The sequence below is a fragment of the Lactuca saligna genome, chromosome 1, assembly GCF_052625555.1.
Source record: "Lactuca saligna cultivar CGN05327 chromosome 1, ASM5262555v1, whole genome shotgun sequence".
In the NCBI taxonomy this organism is placed as follows: domain Eukaryota; kingdom Viridiplantae; phylum Streptophyta; class Magnoliopsida; order Asterales; family Asteraceae; genus Lactuca; species Lactuca saligna.
In genome coordinates this window covers 1,316,867-1,334,140 of record NC_136417.1, presented here as the reverse complement: position 1 = coordinate 1,334,140, position 17,274 = coordinate 1,316,867, and the positions used below count along the sequence as shown (strand labels likewise).

The window sequence follows — 17,274 nt, the reverse complement described above, 5'->3', positions numbered from 1 at the left end:
TGTGATGGTATTCAATGAGTCACGATAGCCCTCGGACGTTTCCGCCGTCCGGTTCGGGGGTGTGACATATGTTTTAAGTAAAAACCGATTAGATAGGACTGTAGAGCTCTTCTATACCTTTCTGTGCATATAAAGAAACATGAGAACGAAGTTGAAACGAAGAAGTTATAGTTGTTTGAAGTTGAAGTGGAACTTTTAGATTTTTGAATTACGGTGGGCGTATACTAGGAGTACGTTGGGCATAATTCATTAAACGAATTGTGGACACCTTCGAGTACGCTGGGGGTACTCTTGCAAACTCCAAAACCTAAATTTTAGCGTTGAGCCCCTATTTAAGGACCTTAAGTCCCTTGAGGCCTCCCTTATCACCAACCCCTGCTATCCCAAAGCTCCATTTCGAAACCCTAGCCACCTCGTGAGGTTCTTGAGCTCTTAGAGTGATACTTTATGTGTTTTGGGGCATGTTGAAGAAGAAGAAGTCCATTGGAGAGGTCTTATGGAGCTTGGAGCTTGTAGATCCAGACTTGATTTTTCACCTAGCATGTTTTATAGGTATAAAGATAATTTATAGTTCTTTCGCTTAGATCTAGATTTGGGTTTTGTTTTGGCATGTTTTGGCCCCATGGTTTGGTTTTTGTGAGTAAAAGCTACTCGAGAACTTGTAATGGTCCTTTCTCAGTATTTTAGAGGTTGTTGCCCTATAATAACTATAAAAATAGGAACTCGGATATTCCCATTCTTCCATGCATGAAGACATAGGTTTTGGAGAGCATTTTGGATCTACGACTTGATGCCATGCTTTATTAAGCCATGAAAATGTAACATCCCAAAGTTTCAGGGTAAAAATTTTATTTTTAATATAACTAAAACACATTTGTAATGTTGATCACACATTGAAAAGCATTTCAAAGAAAACATTTATCAGAGTTCATTTCCAGAAATCACATATTGCGGAAAACATAGTGTATGCGTTGCGATCGTCCCGAGCTCCTTTATTTGAAAACTGGAGGTACCTAAAACCAAAACTGAAAACCATAAGCACAAAGCTTAGTGAGTTTCCCAAATATCACATACATACATATCAACTGAACCATACATTCCATACATAACCGTGAGCCATACATATATCATAATCAATAAAGGTGCTATGTGCCACACATAGTCTTGTCATTATGCCACGGGCCGCCTCGTGGTCATTCTTGCCAAGCTGGGGGCCGCCTAGTGGGTCTTACAGACAAGTGCCAAGAGCCACCTCCTGGTCTTCCATGCAAGCATCACAAAGACAACTAGCATACATACTACTCTACTTAGCCAATTAGCATACAGTGTGCCAGGAACCACCTCCTGGTCTTTCGTACATGATGCCTAGGGCTAACCCCCAGGTCTTCCTACATTACATAATAGCATATAGTATTCCAGGAGCCACCTCCTGGTATTTCATACATAATTCTTAGGGCTAACCCCTGAGTCTTCCTACATTACATAATAGCATACAGTATGCCAGGAGCCGCCTCCTAGTCTTTCATACATAATGCATAGGGCCCAGGTATATCGGATCCAAGTCGGGATATGGTTCTTCTGAAGGTGTCATCTGCTTCAGAAAACAGAGCAAGTTGGGCCCCAGGTATATCGGACCTTTCAGGGTTATAGCTCAGGTGGGAAAGGTGGCATATAGGTTGGATCTGCCAACCAAGCTTAGTCAGATCCACAACACCTTTCATGTCTCCCAACTGCGGAAGTGCTTGCTAGATGACTCCGTGATGGTGTTGCTAGAGGATATGCAGGTGAATGACAGCCTGAACTACATCGAGCGACCAGTAGCCATCCTCGACAGGAAGAAGAAGGATTTGAGGAACAAGAGGGTCGAGTTAGCGAAGGTGCAATGTGTAACGCACATAGATCCGGGCTAGTCAATTTAGAGATAATAGGGGTCGAAAATGAATTTTTTACAAAAGATTATTTAGAATAAACAATCTTAACCAAGTTTTATAATAGATCTCAAGGGTTTCGTACATATAAAGAACATTGAAATATGAGTTATAACGAATAAGTTATGGTTCGTCGAAGTTTTACGGCAAAACCAGCACGACACTGGGAGACGTAAATAATGAATTTACGATGGAGGAATTTTATCCTTAGAAATCTAAACAAAAGTTGTAGTATACGTTAAACTGAGAACACACAATAAAAGAATGCCCAAATTTGACTTCGTATGAGGAAGTTATGAATTTTCTAAGATTTGGCTTAGCAGTGCACAGCCCGAAACTCGAATTTTAGATCGAGCGGTTTTTAGCCTATGCAACCTAAATGAGAATTGAAGATCTCATTAATAGGAACTCAACGGTGAAAAGACAGACGAAAACAAAGTCTGTATGTAGAAGTTATGAATTTTACGCGGACATTTAACAGTATAATCTCCTCGTACTGTTAAATTTAAGATCAGTGGAGAATTAGGCAATAGAGTCAAAACGAAAGTTTTAGATCTTATTTTTACCTACGCGTGGATATAAAGAACGTCCAAAACGGAGGTCGTATGTGAAAGTTACGGATTTTAGAAGTCGGGAGTGTGTTGTGCGAAAATGGGTGATGTGGCACAATCTTGGTCATTGTTTTCTCCCCAAGTCTTGTCACTAGATGGTGACATGTGGCACCAAGTTCAGCCATTTTTCACCCTATAAATAAAACCTCTCCCACCTTCATTTTCTTCACAGCTTTCTCATTCTTTCTTCTCTTTACTCTCTCTCTCTCTCTCTATCTCTCTCTCTCTCTCTCTCTCTAGAACCTCTCTTTAGCCCCGAAACCCCTCGAAAAGCCTAAGGGGCCTCCCTAGCACAAGGCGGAAGCCACGGAGTGCTCGATGGCTCCGAGAAGAAGAGCTTTTTGGCTCGGGAACGCTGCTCCAAGCAAAGTCTAGTTTTCTATAAAACCCGCTGTAAATGAGCTACGCCTATGCTATTTTTAATATAATTTAGAGTAAATTACTGAAATCATCCCTGTGTTTGGTTAAAATTGCATATTTGGTCCCTGACTTTTATTTTGCACTCGGATCGTCTCTGTGGTTTGATTTTGTTGCATTTTTCGTCCCTATGGTTTGGTCAAAATTGCATGTTTGGTTCCTAACTTTATGTATGTAAGGGACGAAAAACGCAACAAAATCAAACCACAGGGAGAAAAATATAACAAAATCAAACCACAGGGACAATTCGAGTGCAAAAGAAAAGTTAAGGACCAAACGTGCAATTTTAACCAAACCACAGGGACGATTTCAGTAATTTACTCTATAATTTTTATTTAAGTATAATAACGTTATTATGAACTTATAATAAGTACTTGGGCTATTATTATGAGTTATATAAGTATTGTTTAAAGTTTATATAATAGTAATAATAGCTAGACTATTAATTAGTCTCGGCGAATAATAGACTAAACTCTAGTGGTAATAATACTAGGTTTCGTCGAAGAAAATTATTTTTAAGAAGCGAAGCGCTGTCTGAGTTCGGAATCACTACCTTTTTAAGTGGGTGCATAGTTACTTTCAGCTTACACATAGATATGAAGTATTTTATATAAATTACATGTTGTGTGTGCATATTATCTGTATACTTGCTATCTATGCTAGATGAACGATTTTATACATGGTTTAAAAGATTTAAACTGTATATGTATTTTATATCTACAAAATGTGTTGGGTAAAACATGGTAGATGTAATAGTTGCTGTGTGACAAAATAAAATAATGAGAGGCCTCATTATAGATGTTATTGATGATCTAGTCATCTAGCGGAGTATAGATGACTACCACAGACTATTCTAGACAGTATAGTGGAATGCTAGCAGACTCGCAACCTGTAGGTGTTTATTTGAATTATATTTTTATTTGAACTGTGTGCTCACCAGCAGTACTCCATCCCCCACATGGTTGCCTTATTTGACATGAATTGTTGAGGAACCTCCGGAACATATGTTGTCACCCCGATGAAAGTACCTTAAACTAGGTCCCTTGTGTTAGATGTTTTGGGGACATAAAGTGAGGATAACGGGAACGGGTAATAAGGTTTGTTTGGTTTGATAAAGTTAATAAACCTATTTATCGTGGGTTGAAAACCCTATGTACTCACCAGGTTTCCCAACCTAACCCACTCAGTTTATTTATATCACAGGTGTTGATATGAAGTCACATTACACTGAGAGATTAAGTAGATATAAGTCACCAGTGATAATGAATGTAAGTTCTGTTTATGCTTATGTTTCTGTATTGACGATGACATCCCAAATGTTTAAAATGAATAAAAATACTTTTCTTCGGAAATGCTTTGATATTTATCATGTTTTACTGGAAACAAATTCCACAACATTTTTATTAAAATAGGTACTCTGATTTTTATAAAACATAAACAAAATCGGTCTTTTCTGGCCGTGAAAATGGGGATGTCACACAATGGCAGCACTGCAAGGGCTCAGAATGGACTTGGGAGCCGGAGGACGAGATGAGGGAGCACTACCCAAAGCTTTTTCTAGATGCAGCAGACTTTAGGGACGAAGTCTAAAATAAGTAGGGTAGATTTGTAACGCCCAGTTCCTGGTATGTACTTTAAAAATGATTTATTCATTTTGTTCAGGAACTCGACGAGTTAGAGGCCCCAAACTTGTCGAGTTGGAATGGAAATCTGGATGCGGGATTTAAAGTCTACTCAACGAGTTGAGAGACTCAACTCGACGAGTAGGGCTGCCATAACGAAACCCTGATTTTCAATATTTAACACCCTATTTAAACACCTTAACCCCAAAGGTTGGCCTCATTTATAGACTACATCGTTCCAAACCCTATCAACGAAACCCTAATATGTTTTTTAGAGTTTTGAGCGATTCTTGGTGCTTTCTTGAGGTTTTGAAGAAGGGGAGACTTGAAGAAGGAGCAAGGAAGTGAAGGAGAAGAATAGATCCAGAAGTTGAGCTCCATTTCTGGTTCATTGGAGGTATAAAACTCCTATCTTGTCTACTTAATGTTTAGATCTAGTTTGGAGTGATTTCTACATGTTTTGTTCCAAGTATGCTAGCTTTTGAGACTTGGACGTCCCAAATAATTACTCTTTCAGATCTGTGGTCTAGAAGGACTTTCATCACATGAAGGTGAAAACTTTATGGCCATGGAAGTCACATGCAAGCTTTAAGGTGTCATTTTGGCCTTTTAAGCTCCAAAAGGTCATGCATGGAGGGAAAGTCAGGGACTTTACGTATTCATATGGTGTCTAGGGCCTAGATCTCAATTTTATGCTTTAGTGTGAAGTATTATGGCTTTTGGGTCAAGATTTAGGTCTTAAAGGATTAGGGTTTGAACTAAACCCATTAAGTAGGGCTATTAACGGGTAAAGTTGGAAACTTTACCATTAAAAAACATTTTCTTTATGTAGTGGAAGTATGGAGCTTAGGTCTGAAGGATAAGGACTTAAGCCATTAAGATGGCTCAACAAACTGAAAAACTCGTCAACTCCATAGAGGAACTCGACGAGTTGGGTCGAAGAGTCCAGAGTCTATAAAGGGCAAAACTCGACGAGTTCAAGGATGACTCGACGAGTTGATTGGAGAAGTCCCGACTCTATTATAGGGTGAAACTCGATGAGTTCATGAAAGAACTCGACGAGTTGATGGACCAACTCGGTGAGTTGAGTCAACCAGGATGTTGAATTTGACCAAATGTTGACTTTGACCAAGGTGTTGGCTTTGACTTTGACTTTAACCAAAGTTGACACTTAAGGGGGTCAGCGTATGGAAGGATAATTAAAGGAAATGTTAATGTTTAGGAGTCTGAGAGAGATTGATTTCAGAGTCGGAGTCTTTGCAGTTATTCCTAGTTATTGTGGTGAGTTAACTTCCAGTAGAAGTGAGTCGAAGGCACCAATGCCGGCCCACTAGTGGTTGATTATAGTTAAAATGATTGTTTTTGTGATAATTGTCTGGTATGCCACTATATGTTATAAGCTATGTGCTAGTATGTTATGACATTATGTGATAGTGGTAGGAGGGGTGGGATAGACCCCGTTATCAATTGTAAGGACCGACAGGGTAAGTCGGGCACACAGATATGTATGACGGTATGTTATGCTATGTTATTATGTGGTAGTGGTAGGGGTGAAATAGTCCTCGTAACCAGCTGAAATAAAACGGAGGGTAGGTTGGGCACCCAGATATGTCTGGCAGGGTAGGTCAAGCACCCAGATATGCTTGATAGGGGTAGGTCGGGCACCCTGGTATGCCTGACAAGGGTAAGTTGAGCACCCAGATATGCTCAGCAGAGTAGGCCAGACACCCAGATATGCCTGGCAGTATGTTTATTGTATAATATATGGTATGATAGCGAAACTCACTAAGCTTTGTGCTTACTGTTTTCAGTTTTTGTTTCAGGTACTTCTTCTTCGAAAGGAAAGGAGTCGGCATGACTGCAGCGCATCACACCACTATTTTCCGCACTATGATGTTCTTTGGATTATTACTCTGGCATTATTACGATTTGTTTTGAGACATATGACTTATGGTTTTCATGATATGAGATAACACAATGATGTTTTCAATAATCTGTTTTATGAACTATTAAATTAAAAATGAAATGTTTAGTCGTGGATTTTGGGGGTATATATATATATATATATATATATATATATATATATATATATATATATATCGTGCTATGTGTGAACCAGATGTGGTTCTATTTATGTTAGTATATATAGATAATATTATATAACAATATTATATAGCGTTGTTGAGAAGACAAACGAATAATAATACCTAATGCTTTATATGGAATATATACACTAAAGATAAGTTACTGTCACCCAAAAATAGAGTTGGTATTAGAAGTTGGTTACAGGCATTATAATCTCGTCTATGAAAAACTTAGACTTATGGAAGATACCTAATTCAATTCAATGTGATATTAGGTAGCCTCATTAGGAGAATATGGGTAAGCTAGAAACGGAGAGTAAACTTCTTTTTTGTGAGACTCTCAAGTGTCGATGTACAGTAGTCAGTAGCTCCATATGGGAGTATGCTATAGTATTCCCCTTGGATGACTATAAATGGTGGGTCCATATCAGGCAACTGTAACGGTATGTCTAGTCACCTCCAAGAGTAAGTGACAACACTTGATCATTCTCAATAGTCGTATGGATTACATTGGTGGCGTGAGCTCATTACTCACAGACACAGATGAAATGGGATAATTCATTAAATACTCTGATGACCCATATGTCTTTATGACTACGCTGGCCAAGAAAGCCCATAGTTGAGTAGTCAACCATTTTAACTATTTATTAGGAGAGATATTTTCTCCCTAATAATCTGTAAGGATCAATAGGAATGGATATGTGGGAATGTAAGCCCATATGGATAATTAAAGAATGTTATCATAACAATATTGTGGGATTGAAATCCCTATGCATCTCAGTAGGTTTCCAAACCTGACCCCTTCAGTTTATATATATCATAGGTATCAAGGCTTAAGCTACTGGAACTTGATTAGGATATTGAGTAATCAAGACACAACTTGCAATAGAGTTTAGGACCATTAGATCTTTACGTTGAACCTATGTTTCTGTATAAATTATGACATCCTTCGGATTTTATTGAGACAATCACTTGTGCTAAAAATGTTTCGAATGTACTGGAATTTCTGCATCAATGTTAATATAATTTAAGAAACGTAGAGAAAATTTTTAATTGGTTCTGAAAATTAGAGGATATCACCTTTTCTAGTTCATCATATCCACAGAATCTTCCTTCGGCATTAGAATATTATTGTCGATAAAACCGATTTTGTTCTTGGCGAGTAATGCATTCGTCATCTCGTTTTTCCAATTGTTGTAATTTCCATCATGAAATAGTTTTCCCCCAAAAAAAAATTGGTTGGGGCAATTAGTTGTAATAAGGAAATGTGGAGATGTCATGTTTGTGGCATATTTTTCTCTGGTTGTTGACTCGACACCTTCGATTACCGATTAGAATGGTGGGGTTAAGTTTCTAAGTTTGCTTTGATACCATGACAAATTTGATAACAAACTTGAAAGCAAATCTTTTCTTACGATTCAAAATGGTCATGCCCCCAACGAAGTAAAAGAATAGAATAAGGAAATCTAACTTTTAAAAAATTGGATAGAGATAAGCCCCAATAGTATCGGATCTCAACGAATGAAACTTAACTTGGACTCTTGGAGAAAGAAATCGTCCATTTATTAAATGAATTTTGTAAATGGATAATATATAACTTAAAATATAATATAATTATATTGTATGTGAAATGTTACATAGCCAATCAAATAATACACACCGTTGCACTAGCCTATAAAATATTTCTGCTTTTCATAAACGACAATCTAAAAAACGAACAATAAATTTATTTACATTTTGCGTATGTATAATACGAGCATATACGATGACAATATCATTGAGCCTTCTTAATTCGGAACGTCAGATTTAGGTCCTTCTAAGCGAATATAATCATACATGATAGCTTGGAATGGAGATTGGGAGCGTGGTTGTGTGAAGTAAAAAATGTTATCTCCCTCTTCTTCTTTAACCAGTAAAGAACCCAAAACCTCTACTGTATACAACCAATATAGCCCGTGAATCCCGTGTCTTGGGATTGCATTATCTCGTCCTATGAGTCCTGTTGTGAACAAAGGACGCACTTTGTTTCGATCATTTACCCGAACCTATAAATAGATATATAGTGGAAACTTCCCATTAATTAGCTAGCTAGCTTGGAAATTCCAAGTTTTATTTATTTAGACCAACTAACCTGTAGTTCTGCTAAAGATGCACCAGCCAATGCTATTCGTAGGGTGTAAGTAGCCGTTTGTTGGACGTTTTCTAGCTTGAACTTGATCTGCCATGTCGTTCCTTCATATGACTTATCTTTTTTTCTCCTACAAATAGATCGAATACATTGATTCAAAGAGTCACCACCTTTAAATATTGCTTGTGTAATATATATATATATATGTAAAACCAACAAATTAAGTGGATAAATTCCTTATAATTAAAGACAGCTTGTTGTACCTTGGAACTTGAGCATAAAACCAATCTTTGCTATAGTCACTATCTCCAATTGTAAAAATCAAGTCCCCCTCGGGGTATAGCTCTCCATACTGTTCCCATAACCCATATTGCCTAAAATTGCTGACAATATATATGTATGATATGATTTGTGTCGGTGTAACTAATTAATCTTATGAAAAAGGAATTAGTTAACATGTTTAAAGGAAGGAATTAATTAACGAACTTTTGTGGTTGATCTAGAAACAGCTTGTTGACGTATTGCGGGTTAGGATCCGGGACAAAGAATTCAGCAGCAGATCGATCTGGAATCCCTATGTCCCACAATGTAGGACCACTCCGTGGAGGCTCGTAAACAAGAGTACCCACATTGATGTCACAGCCTATAGTATTTGATTTGAATATTCCAAATTTCAAACAAAGTTGAATCAACAATATTAATCTGAGATAATTTGTGGTTTTAATTAATTAATTATATATGGCTAGGTAGGCGACCTGCAGTGATTGTGATAGCATCGTCGTTTCGGTAATCGCCTATAAATCCAGGGACCCAAGCGTATATATTATAGTTTCCAGTTCTGATATTGGTTATAGAAAAAACTCCATTCTCATCCGTTTTTGTCCAAAATTGATAATCCTGCTTGTTAGTACAATAACCTTGTTTGATCAATAATCACTAGTTCACTATTATGAAGTCAAATCGTATGTTTGACCTGGTTAATTAGCTTTAAAGTCAACTTAATACGTACCTTGCATTCTCTTTGCCATGATCCAACTTCACCCGGTTGAGCTAGCCCGACATATGCACCGTTTGTTGGCATGTCATTGTCTTGAACGAATCTAAAAGAAATAATAATATGTGCTATAGATGATCATTAGCTCAGAAAACTCTGTTTAACTGTAAGTGGACTACTTAATTAAGATCGTCTTGGGTTTAATTATTATGAGCCTAGCTATACTCTACAGTATTAATTTACCTATCGCGAACTAGTAACTTCCCACAAATGTTGCCTCGTTGATTTGATTTTGGGAAATCCTCGGATGCCGGAAAACTATAAGGCCAACTCTTCACCTCAATCATCATCTGCTCGATACAATAAGTAAATACGTGGAAGGAATATTATTTAAGAGTAATGTTAACGTTATCTCTAATTTAATTTTGTCATCTCTAATTACTTGTGTTTTTGCATCATCCCAAAGAGTAAGTGGGTCTTCTCCATCCATGACCGAGTTCAAATAAATAAAAACCGGTCCGAATACTTTCTTCCATGCCTCTCCTTGACCAAACTTCGGGACCAAATCATCCCCAGCATAATGAGCTCCAACGAAAACCTTGTTAGTTAATTTTTCAATTAGATCAAAGTACGTACTATTAAGCTCAGTTTTAAACTGTGACTTTGATAATTGTAAGCAATAGTATGGATCCACCGACAACATGCATACAATATAATAAAAGAGGCCAAGTAAATACTATACTTACGGCTAAACAAGTGGGCCCCACATGAGAACATAAGTTCTGTTTGAGGGGTCCACCTGTTCGAAACTCATCACTCGGTGTAATTTGCCAAAAACCTGTCGGAGGGTCATTCGATATCCAACCATGTACCATAAGATTTCTGTTCTCGCAAGTATATTGGTATTTATCATCCACCTACAACAAGAATTATATATTAATAACATAGCTTTAGCTAAAGAAAACATGCTCGTTATTCTTCTAGCTTGTGCATCTAGCTACTCAAACTATGGGAAAATGACTTAAAATTCCAACAAAGTTTTCAAACCGTTTAAAAAACCTCAATCATGTTTTGTCTATTCAAAAAAACCCAACAAACTTAATATTTTATCTAAAAAGCTCAACTAAGTTACACCTTCTCGAAAGTCAAATAAGAGAAACAGATGACGTGGCTTATTACCGTATCAGAAAAATGACTTGTTAGACCAACGAAGTTTCCAAAACGTTTAAAAAACTCCAATCATGTTTTGACTGTTAAAAAAAACCCAACGAACTTAAACAAAACAAAATTGGAATTTTCTGAACGGTTTGAAACTTTGTTGGACTTTTTAGACAAAAAGTTAAGTTCGTTGGGTTTTTTTGAACAGACAAAACATGATTGGGGTTTTTTGAATGATTTGGAAACTTCGTTGGTCTTTTAAGTCATTTTCCCCTCAAACTATTTATATAATTATATATATATACCTCTCCCTTGAACTCAGGTTCTACCGGATCAGCTAGTAAAACGGCTTCAGGATATGCAAGGGGTTGGCCTCTTCCCGGTGATCTATCATCCGGCAATGGCATGTATCTTCTTCGATCATCTGACACCGCCATGTAATGAAACCTATAATTAACAACTACTTATATTAGTTAAATTTCAATGAGTAGTTTTGATCGTTAATTAGTGAATTAAAAGCTAAAGAATATATACTTGTCTTTTCTGAGCTTGAATGCAACCCGTGTTTCAGCAAGACTGAAAGCTTGCCATTCTTGTGAACCCAAGTGTTCATAGATGGCATAAGTGTAGAAACCGGAGCAACCACGAACCAAAATGAATCTGATTAATCACTCAGTCACCAAATAGTGCAAATTATACATACATTATTAGAGGTACAGAAGTCTGATTTCAAACAATTACATTAAAATTTTCCATTTTTGAAGGAATTGACAAAAAAAATCTAATTAGCGAACCTTTTGTCTATGTTTAAAGGAGCCAACTTTCCTTTTAAGGAAGGATCCCATGGCCTAGAAAAAGATATTTCAACTAGTTCCTCACTTTCAGCAATAACCTTGAAACTTGTCCCTTTAATCCTGCAGAAAAAAACATCTTTGGCTTGGTTAGACTTGGAGAGTGGTGTGTTATATAGAGGGAGTGCGGTTTCGCCATCTAGGCAGCGAACACAGTCCTCTGGGTGCGGTTTAGACCGCAGTGTGGTAAAAAATGGTTGTGTTTGTGATTGGGTGGGATAATTTGACCGTTTTATGATTGGGTGGAGAGAAAATTAAAGTTTTTATTTAAATTAATTTTTGTTTAAATAAAATGTGGCACCACTCATTGGATGTGGCAATGAATCACACTTTTATAGTAAAAAATGATGTGGCACTTATATGTCAATGAAGGAAATGCGGTTTCGATGGCGTCACTCATAGCCACACATATATATATATATATATATATATATATATATATATATATATATATATATATATATATATATATATGTTCAGGTTCATTTGAGATCATTCTAATTTTGTGAGACCGTGAAATCAAATCTAAAAATAATTTTAAAATGCAAAATAAATGGAAAAATCCAAAAATTCTTTTTTTAAATATTATTTTCGGAACTTGAATTAACTAAAAAAAATAAAAAATAAATAAAAAAAATCCGTTTTTTTTTTTGAAAAATACGTGAAATATTCTAAATAGAATATTACACTGACATATTCTAAAAAATAATTTTAAAATGCAAAATAAATGGAAAAAATCTAAAAATTCTTTTTTTAAATATTATTTTCGGAACTTGAATTAACTAAAAAAAATTAAAAAAAAAATAAAAAAAATCTATTTTTTTTTTAAAATACGTGAAATATTCTAAATAGAATATTACACTGTACATATTCTAAAAATAATTTTAAAATGCAAAATAAATGGAAAAATTAAAAAAATCTTTTTTTAAATATTATTTTTGGAACATGAATTAACTAAAAAAAATAAAAAAATAATAAAAAAATGTGTCTCACGGTCTCACAAAATATAGATGGTCTCAAATGAACCTAACCCTATATATATATATTATTTTGAGAATTAAAAGATTTGTGAGAACACGAGAACTCATAATCCACTCATCATTTTTCAAAACTAAAACCATCATTGGACTCCTAAAGTTGTGTCTAAGAGAAATCTATGGTGCAAAAAAAGATTTAACTAACTTTTTCTGTGAAATGTGAATATATGTACATCTAAATGTGCATGCATTCATATTTATGTTTTCTTCATTTTTTTGATATTTTCAAGTTGCGATTCTCTTAAACGTTGGTATTAGAGTTATATTGTCGTCCTGCTTTTGAAAAATTTTGAAAAAAAAAAAACTACTAATTGTGCATACATGCACATATATAAACATTAAAATGTGCATAAATGTATATTTCAAAAAAAATAATCAAATCTCTTTTTTTACGATGGCCTCTTTTAGATGCAGCTCTAGAAATCCAATGGTGGTCTTGGTTTTAAGAAGTGATAAGTGGGTTAGGATTTCTCGAGTTCTAGTAAAATCTTTTTGGTTCTCGTAATATATATATATATATATATATATATATATATATATATATATATATATATATATATATATATATATATATATATATATATATGGAAAAGTGAATATACCCTTAAGGGTATACAAGCTTAGGTACCCAAACTCACCATAATACGTCGTTTTGTTTGATATATTTATTATAATGTTCTTCAACATCAATCCTTAACTTGATATACTTTCAAGATTTTTAAAATTTCATTATTATCTCCCTCTTAAATCACATCTTTTTGACGAACATCAATTAGACTATATATATTATAGTTCAAAATGAAAATTATGTAAGAGGAAAATAAATGTGAAATTTATAAAAATCTTTGAATGAAATCAAGTTAGAAGTTGAATTATAAGAACATTAGACAATTACAATGTATATATATGATACAAAACGACGTATTATGGTGAGTTTGGGTAACTAAGTTTATATACCCTTAAGGGTATATTCACTTTTCCCATATATATATATATATATATATATATATATATATATATATATATATATATATATATATATATATATATATATATATATATATATATATATATATATATATATATATATATATTTGAAACATTAGGATTCTAAGAGAAAAAAGGTAAAAACAATTCATTTAAAACCATCAAAGCTAACCAAAAATTATTAATGGTACAATTATGTGTTTGTATATATTAAATTCTACCGTCTTTCAAAACAACTCTTTTAAAAAGTTAATATAAAACCTCATATATAAATAAACAAATACCATTGAGTTTTAATTAATGCATGTTCTAATAATTCTTCTTGTCTTCTAGATATTATAAAATTGAGTAAATTACGAATGGTCCCTATGGTTTGGGATAATTTGCACGCTTGGTCCTTAATTTATTTATTTAACTCGGAATGTGCCTACTGTTTGTTTTTGTTACACGTTTGGTCCTTAATGTTTGTTTTTGTTACACGCTTGGTCTCTGTCTTACCTAAAAAGATTATTATTTAAATTGGGAAAAATTGTGGGATAGGTAAGGTAAGGTAAGAGTAGTGAGGTTGAGGGTGTGTTTTTTAAACAATGTAAAAAATCAATGGCAAAATAGTCTTTTTAGGTAAGATAGGGACCAAACGTGTAACAAAAACAAACAGTAGGGACCTTCCGAGTTAAAAAAATAAGTTAGGGACCAAACGCGTAAATTACCCTAAACCATAAGGACCATTCGTGTAATTTACTCTATAAATTTATATATGAAAGTTTTTGTATTTATTTTTGGGTTATTGACACAAAACCCTTAACGTTTGTCAAGTTTATATGAATTTTTCGTAATTATAATCTCTTGTTCATTAATGCCTAATAGTTAAACAATTCTTGTCATATATTCCATTTGTCACATAGATGACCTCATAGTCGGTTACCATAGAAGCTTGCCCTATGACATGTATTTCGATTCAAAAGATAATAAAAAAAAAATCATTTAACTATCAGGCATTGATGAATAAGAAATTGTATTTGGAGTAAACTCGTATAAAATTGACAAACTTAAGAGCTTTAATGTCAAAACCCTTTATTTTTCATGGTTAACGTACTTTTTATTTATCATATATATTTCATACATGAATAATAAGAACATACACTTCAAATAATCCGGTTTTGCCCGAGCCATCTAAAGCACTCCACACGACATCCCAATATCTGTATTTTTAGTAAAATAATTAAGATGAAATTTAGCTTGTAAGATGAAATGCAGTAAAATAATTAAGATGAAATTTAGCTTGTATTATTCATCTACCGACAAATTAAACAAATCACTAAAAGTGATAATTTGATATGGTTTGATTAGTGTTAGTATATATTGCATGCGACTAACCCTCGATCGCTTTCATTGTTAAGAATCTCAAGCACATTATCAAGTCCATTGTATCGTATGCCAGTGACAATGCCCTCAGGATTCGATATTGTTACTTCTACTATGCCATTATTAATCACCACCTGAAAATTTTATTCAAAAAAGATTTATAAAAAAAAAAAAAAAAAAAAAAAAAAAAAAAAAAAACTTTGTCATTTAACAAGTTACATTTCTATACTCTATACTAGCTATAATGTAGAAAACCGACAGATTGAACGTTAGTTTGAGAGAATATATGAAAAATCAACGCTAGAAAATATTGGACGCCGTAATAATACTTGTGGAAATTAAACTATAGTATAAGATATACATACTTATTTCGTTACAAGTTATATATAATATATTAGGTTTAACGTGCATGTATTATATAAGTTTATTTAAAAAATAAATAAACATGAAGATCTAACATTTTAAAAAATATATATAGGGAAAAAAATAAAAAATATTAATTATTAAAGTTGAAATGATTATTTATCTTTTAAATTTAAACTAATAATTTAAATAAATAACCAACTAAAATAATTGAATTCAATTTAGAAATTTAGAAATTATAAGATAAGTTGCATTAATGAATTAGATATACATTTATTATTCCATTCATTATATTTAAGTTTTATATGAAATTTAATAAAATGGAAAAAATCATAAAATAACATATGGGTATAATTTAATCTAAATTTACCATAAAATGATATGTGACATAATATATATAAGAGGATCACAAATGACAAAGTTATTTTTATTTAATAGGAATGATTATTTAGAATTGTTTTAAGATAACAAATACAAAGAAAAGTTTTTACATGGCCATCTTCAATTTGTAACTGCACGCCGATAGGCGACATAAATCCAAGTCACGATGATCACCTAGAATATATAGATCGATAAGAAATCATTTATATGTAAAATTAAACTCGTTTGTTTCTTTATCGACGGGAGTCGGGACGACGGGTATACACAAATCTTACCTCGTGTTTAGTAAAAATAGATTGGAGAAAGCAATATATCTGAAGTTGCACACAAAGGAATTGAAATAGATGCTTTAGAGAGTTTTCTATAAATAAGTTTAGGTAATGGGTTTCTTTAATTAGAAAGAAAGCTTAGGGTATTTTATGTGTATAATAGTTATGCGTTGTAGCGTCTTTACGTTTAGGACAAAGTTTGACAAACTTAAAAGTCACTACATGATTTGGTGCACAAGTCTAATATATGAGTTTTCCTATCATCCTATCTTTTAGTTTTAATTTAAATCTATTATTGAATCGAATAAAACGTAATAAAATCACATATGATCATGGTTTTGAAAACCGAAACGGAGACCAAACCGGCTGTTTTACATGTTTGATGATTCAACCGGTCCAACCGGTTATCAATCTAAAAAACCGAAAAATACATAATATATCATAATTACGTTATTATCAATTTCAGTTATATAAAAATAGAAAAGAAAAAAGAAAAAAATATATAATTTTAAAAATTTATGGTTTTTACCGGTTCGACCGTACTGGTTTTTACCGGTTCACATGACAAACGGTTTTTTTGCCTCTAAGAATCAGATCTGGGACCGGTTAAACCTACCGATTCGATGAACCTGGTTTTCAAAACATGGTATGTTGAATTTTCTTTCTTCGGTGTGATTTAGAAGACACGAAACGGGGAGTCAATCAAATCATTGTATATTATTATATTATTAGGATTAGATTATTTTTAATGAAAATTACAGATAAAATAAATAGTTTCGGAGTATAGTTGACAATGACTTGTTGAGTACTTTTAATAGCTTTTAGTTTTGGGTAAATGCCTCACAAAAGTTGTTAAGTTCACATGAATATTCGATTTTGACATTGCATTAGTTTTGTCTCTGTTTGACATTTTTTTTTACAATTTGTTACAATTCTGACCACTTTGTATGTTGACATGACACTTTTGGCCACATCATATTGTAGGTGTCGAAATTGGGGAAAAAAAACAAAAATATAATGATTTTTGTAATAATTTTCTAAAATATAGTGACTTTTGTGCAATTCGGTGTATGTTCGGT

At 33.7% G+C, this 17,274-nt stretch overlaps 1 protein-coding gene across 1 annotated transcript; it reads right to left on the bottom strand.

Moving 5' to 3' along the window:
* Window positions 1–8,291: 8,291 nt before the first annotated feature.
* LOC145048743 (uncharacterized) lies at window positions 8,292–16,309 on the bottom strand. Its single transcript, XM_078956639.1, has 16 exons — window positions 16,202–16,309; window positions 16,037–16,100; window positions 15,195–15,316; window positions 14,960–15,019; window positions 11,737–11,856; window positions 11,477–11,602; window positions 11,248–11,389; window positions 10,531–10,701; window positions 10,227–10,382; window positions 10,028–10,134; window positions 9,800–9,890; window positions 9,546–9,687; window positions 9,277–9,433; window positions 9,054–9,173; window positions 8,794–8,920; window positions 8,292–8,707 (listed from the first exon to the last, which is right to left on the bottom strand). The coding sequence occupies exons 2-16, from the start codon at window positions 16,076–16,078 to the stop codon at window positions 8,450–8,452; spliced, it is 1,941 nt and encodes a 646-aa protein (XP_078812765.1). The 5' UTR covers window positions 16,079–16,100; window positions 16,202–16,309; the 3' UTR covers window positions 8,292–8,449.
* Window positions 16,310–17,274: the final 965 nt, after the last annotated feature.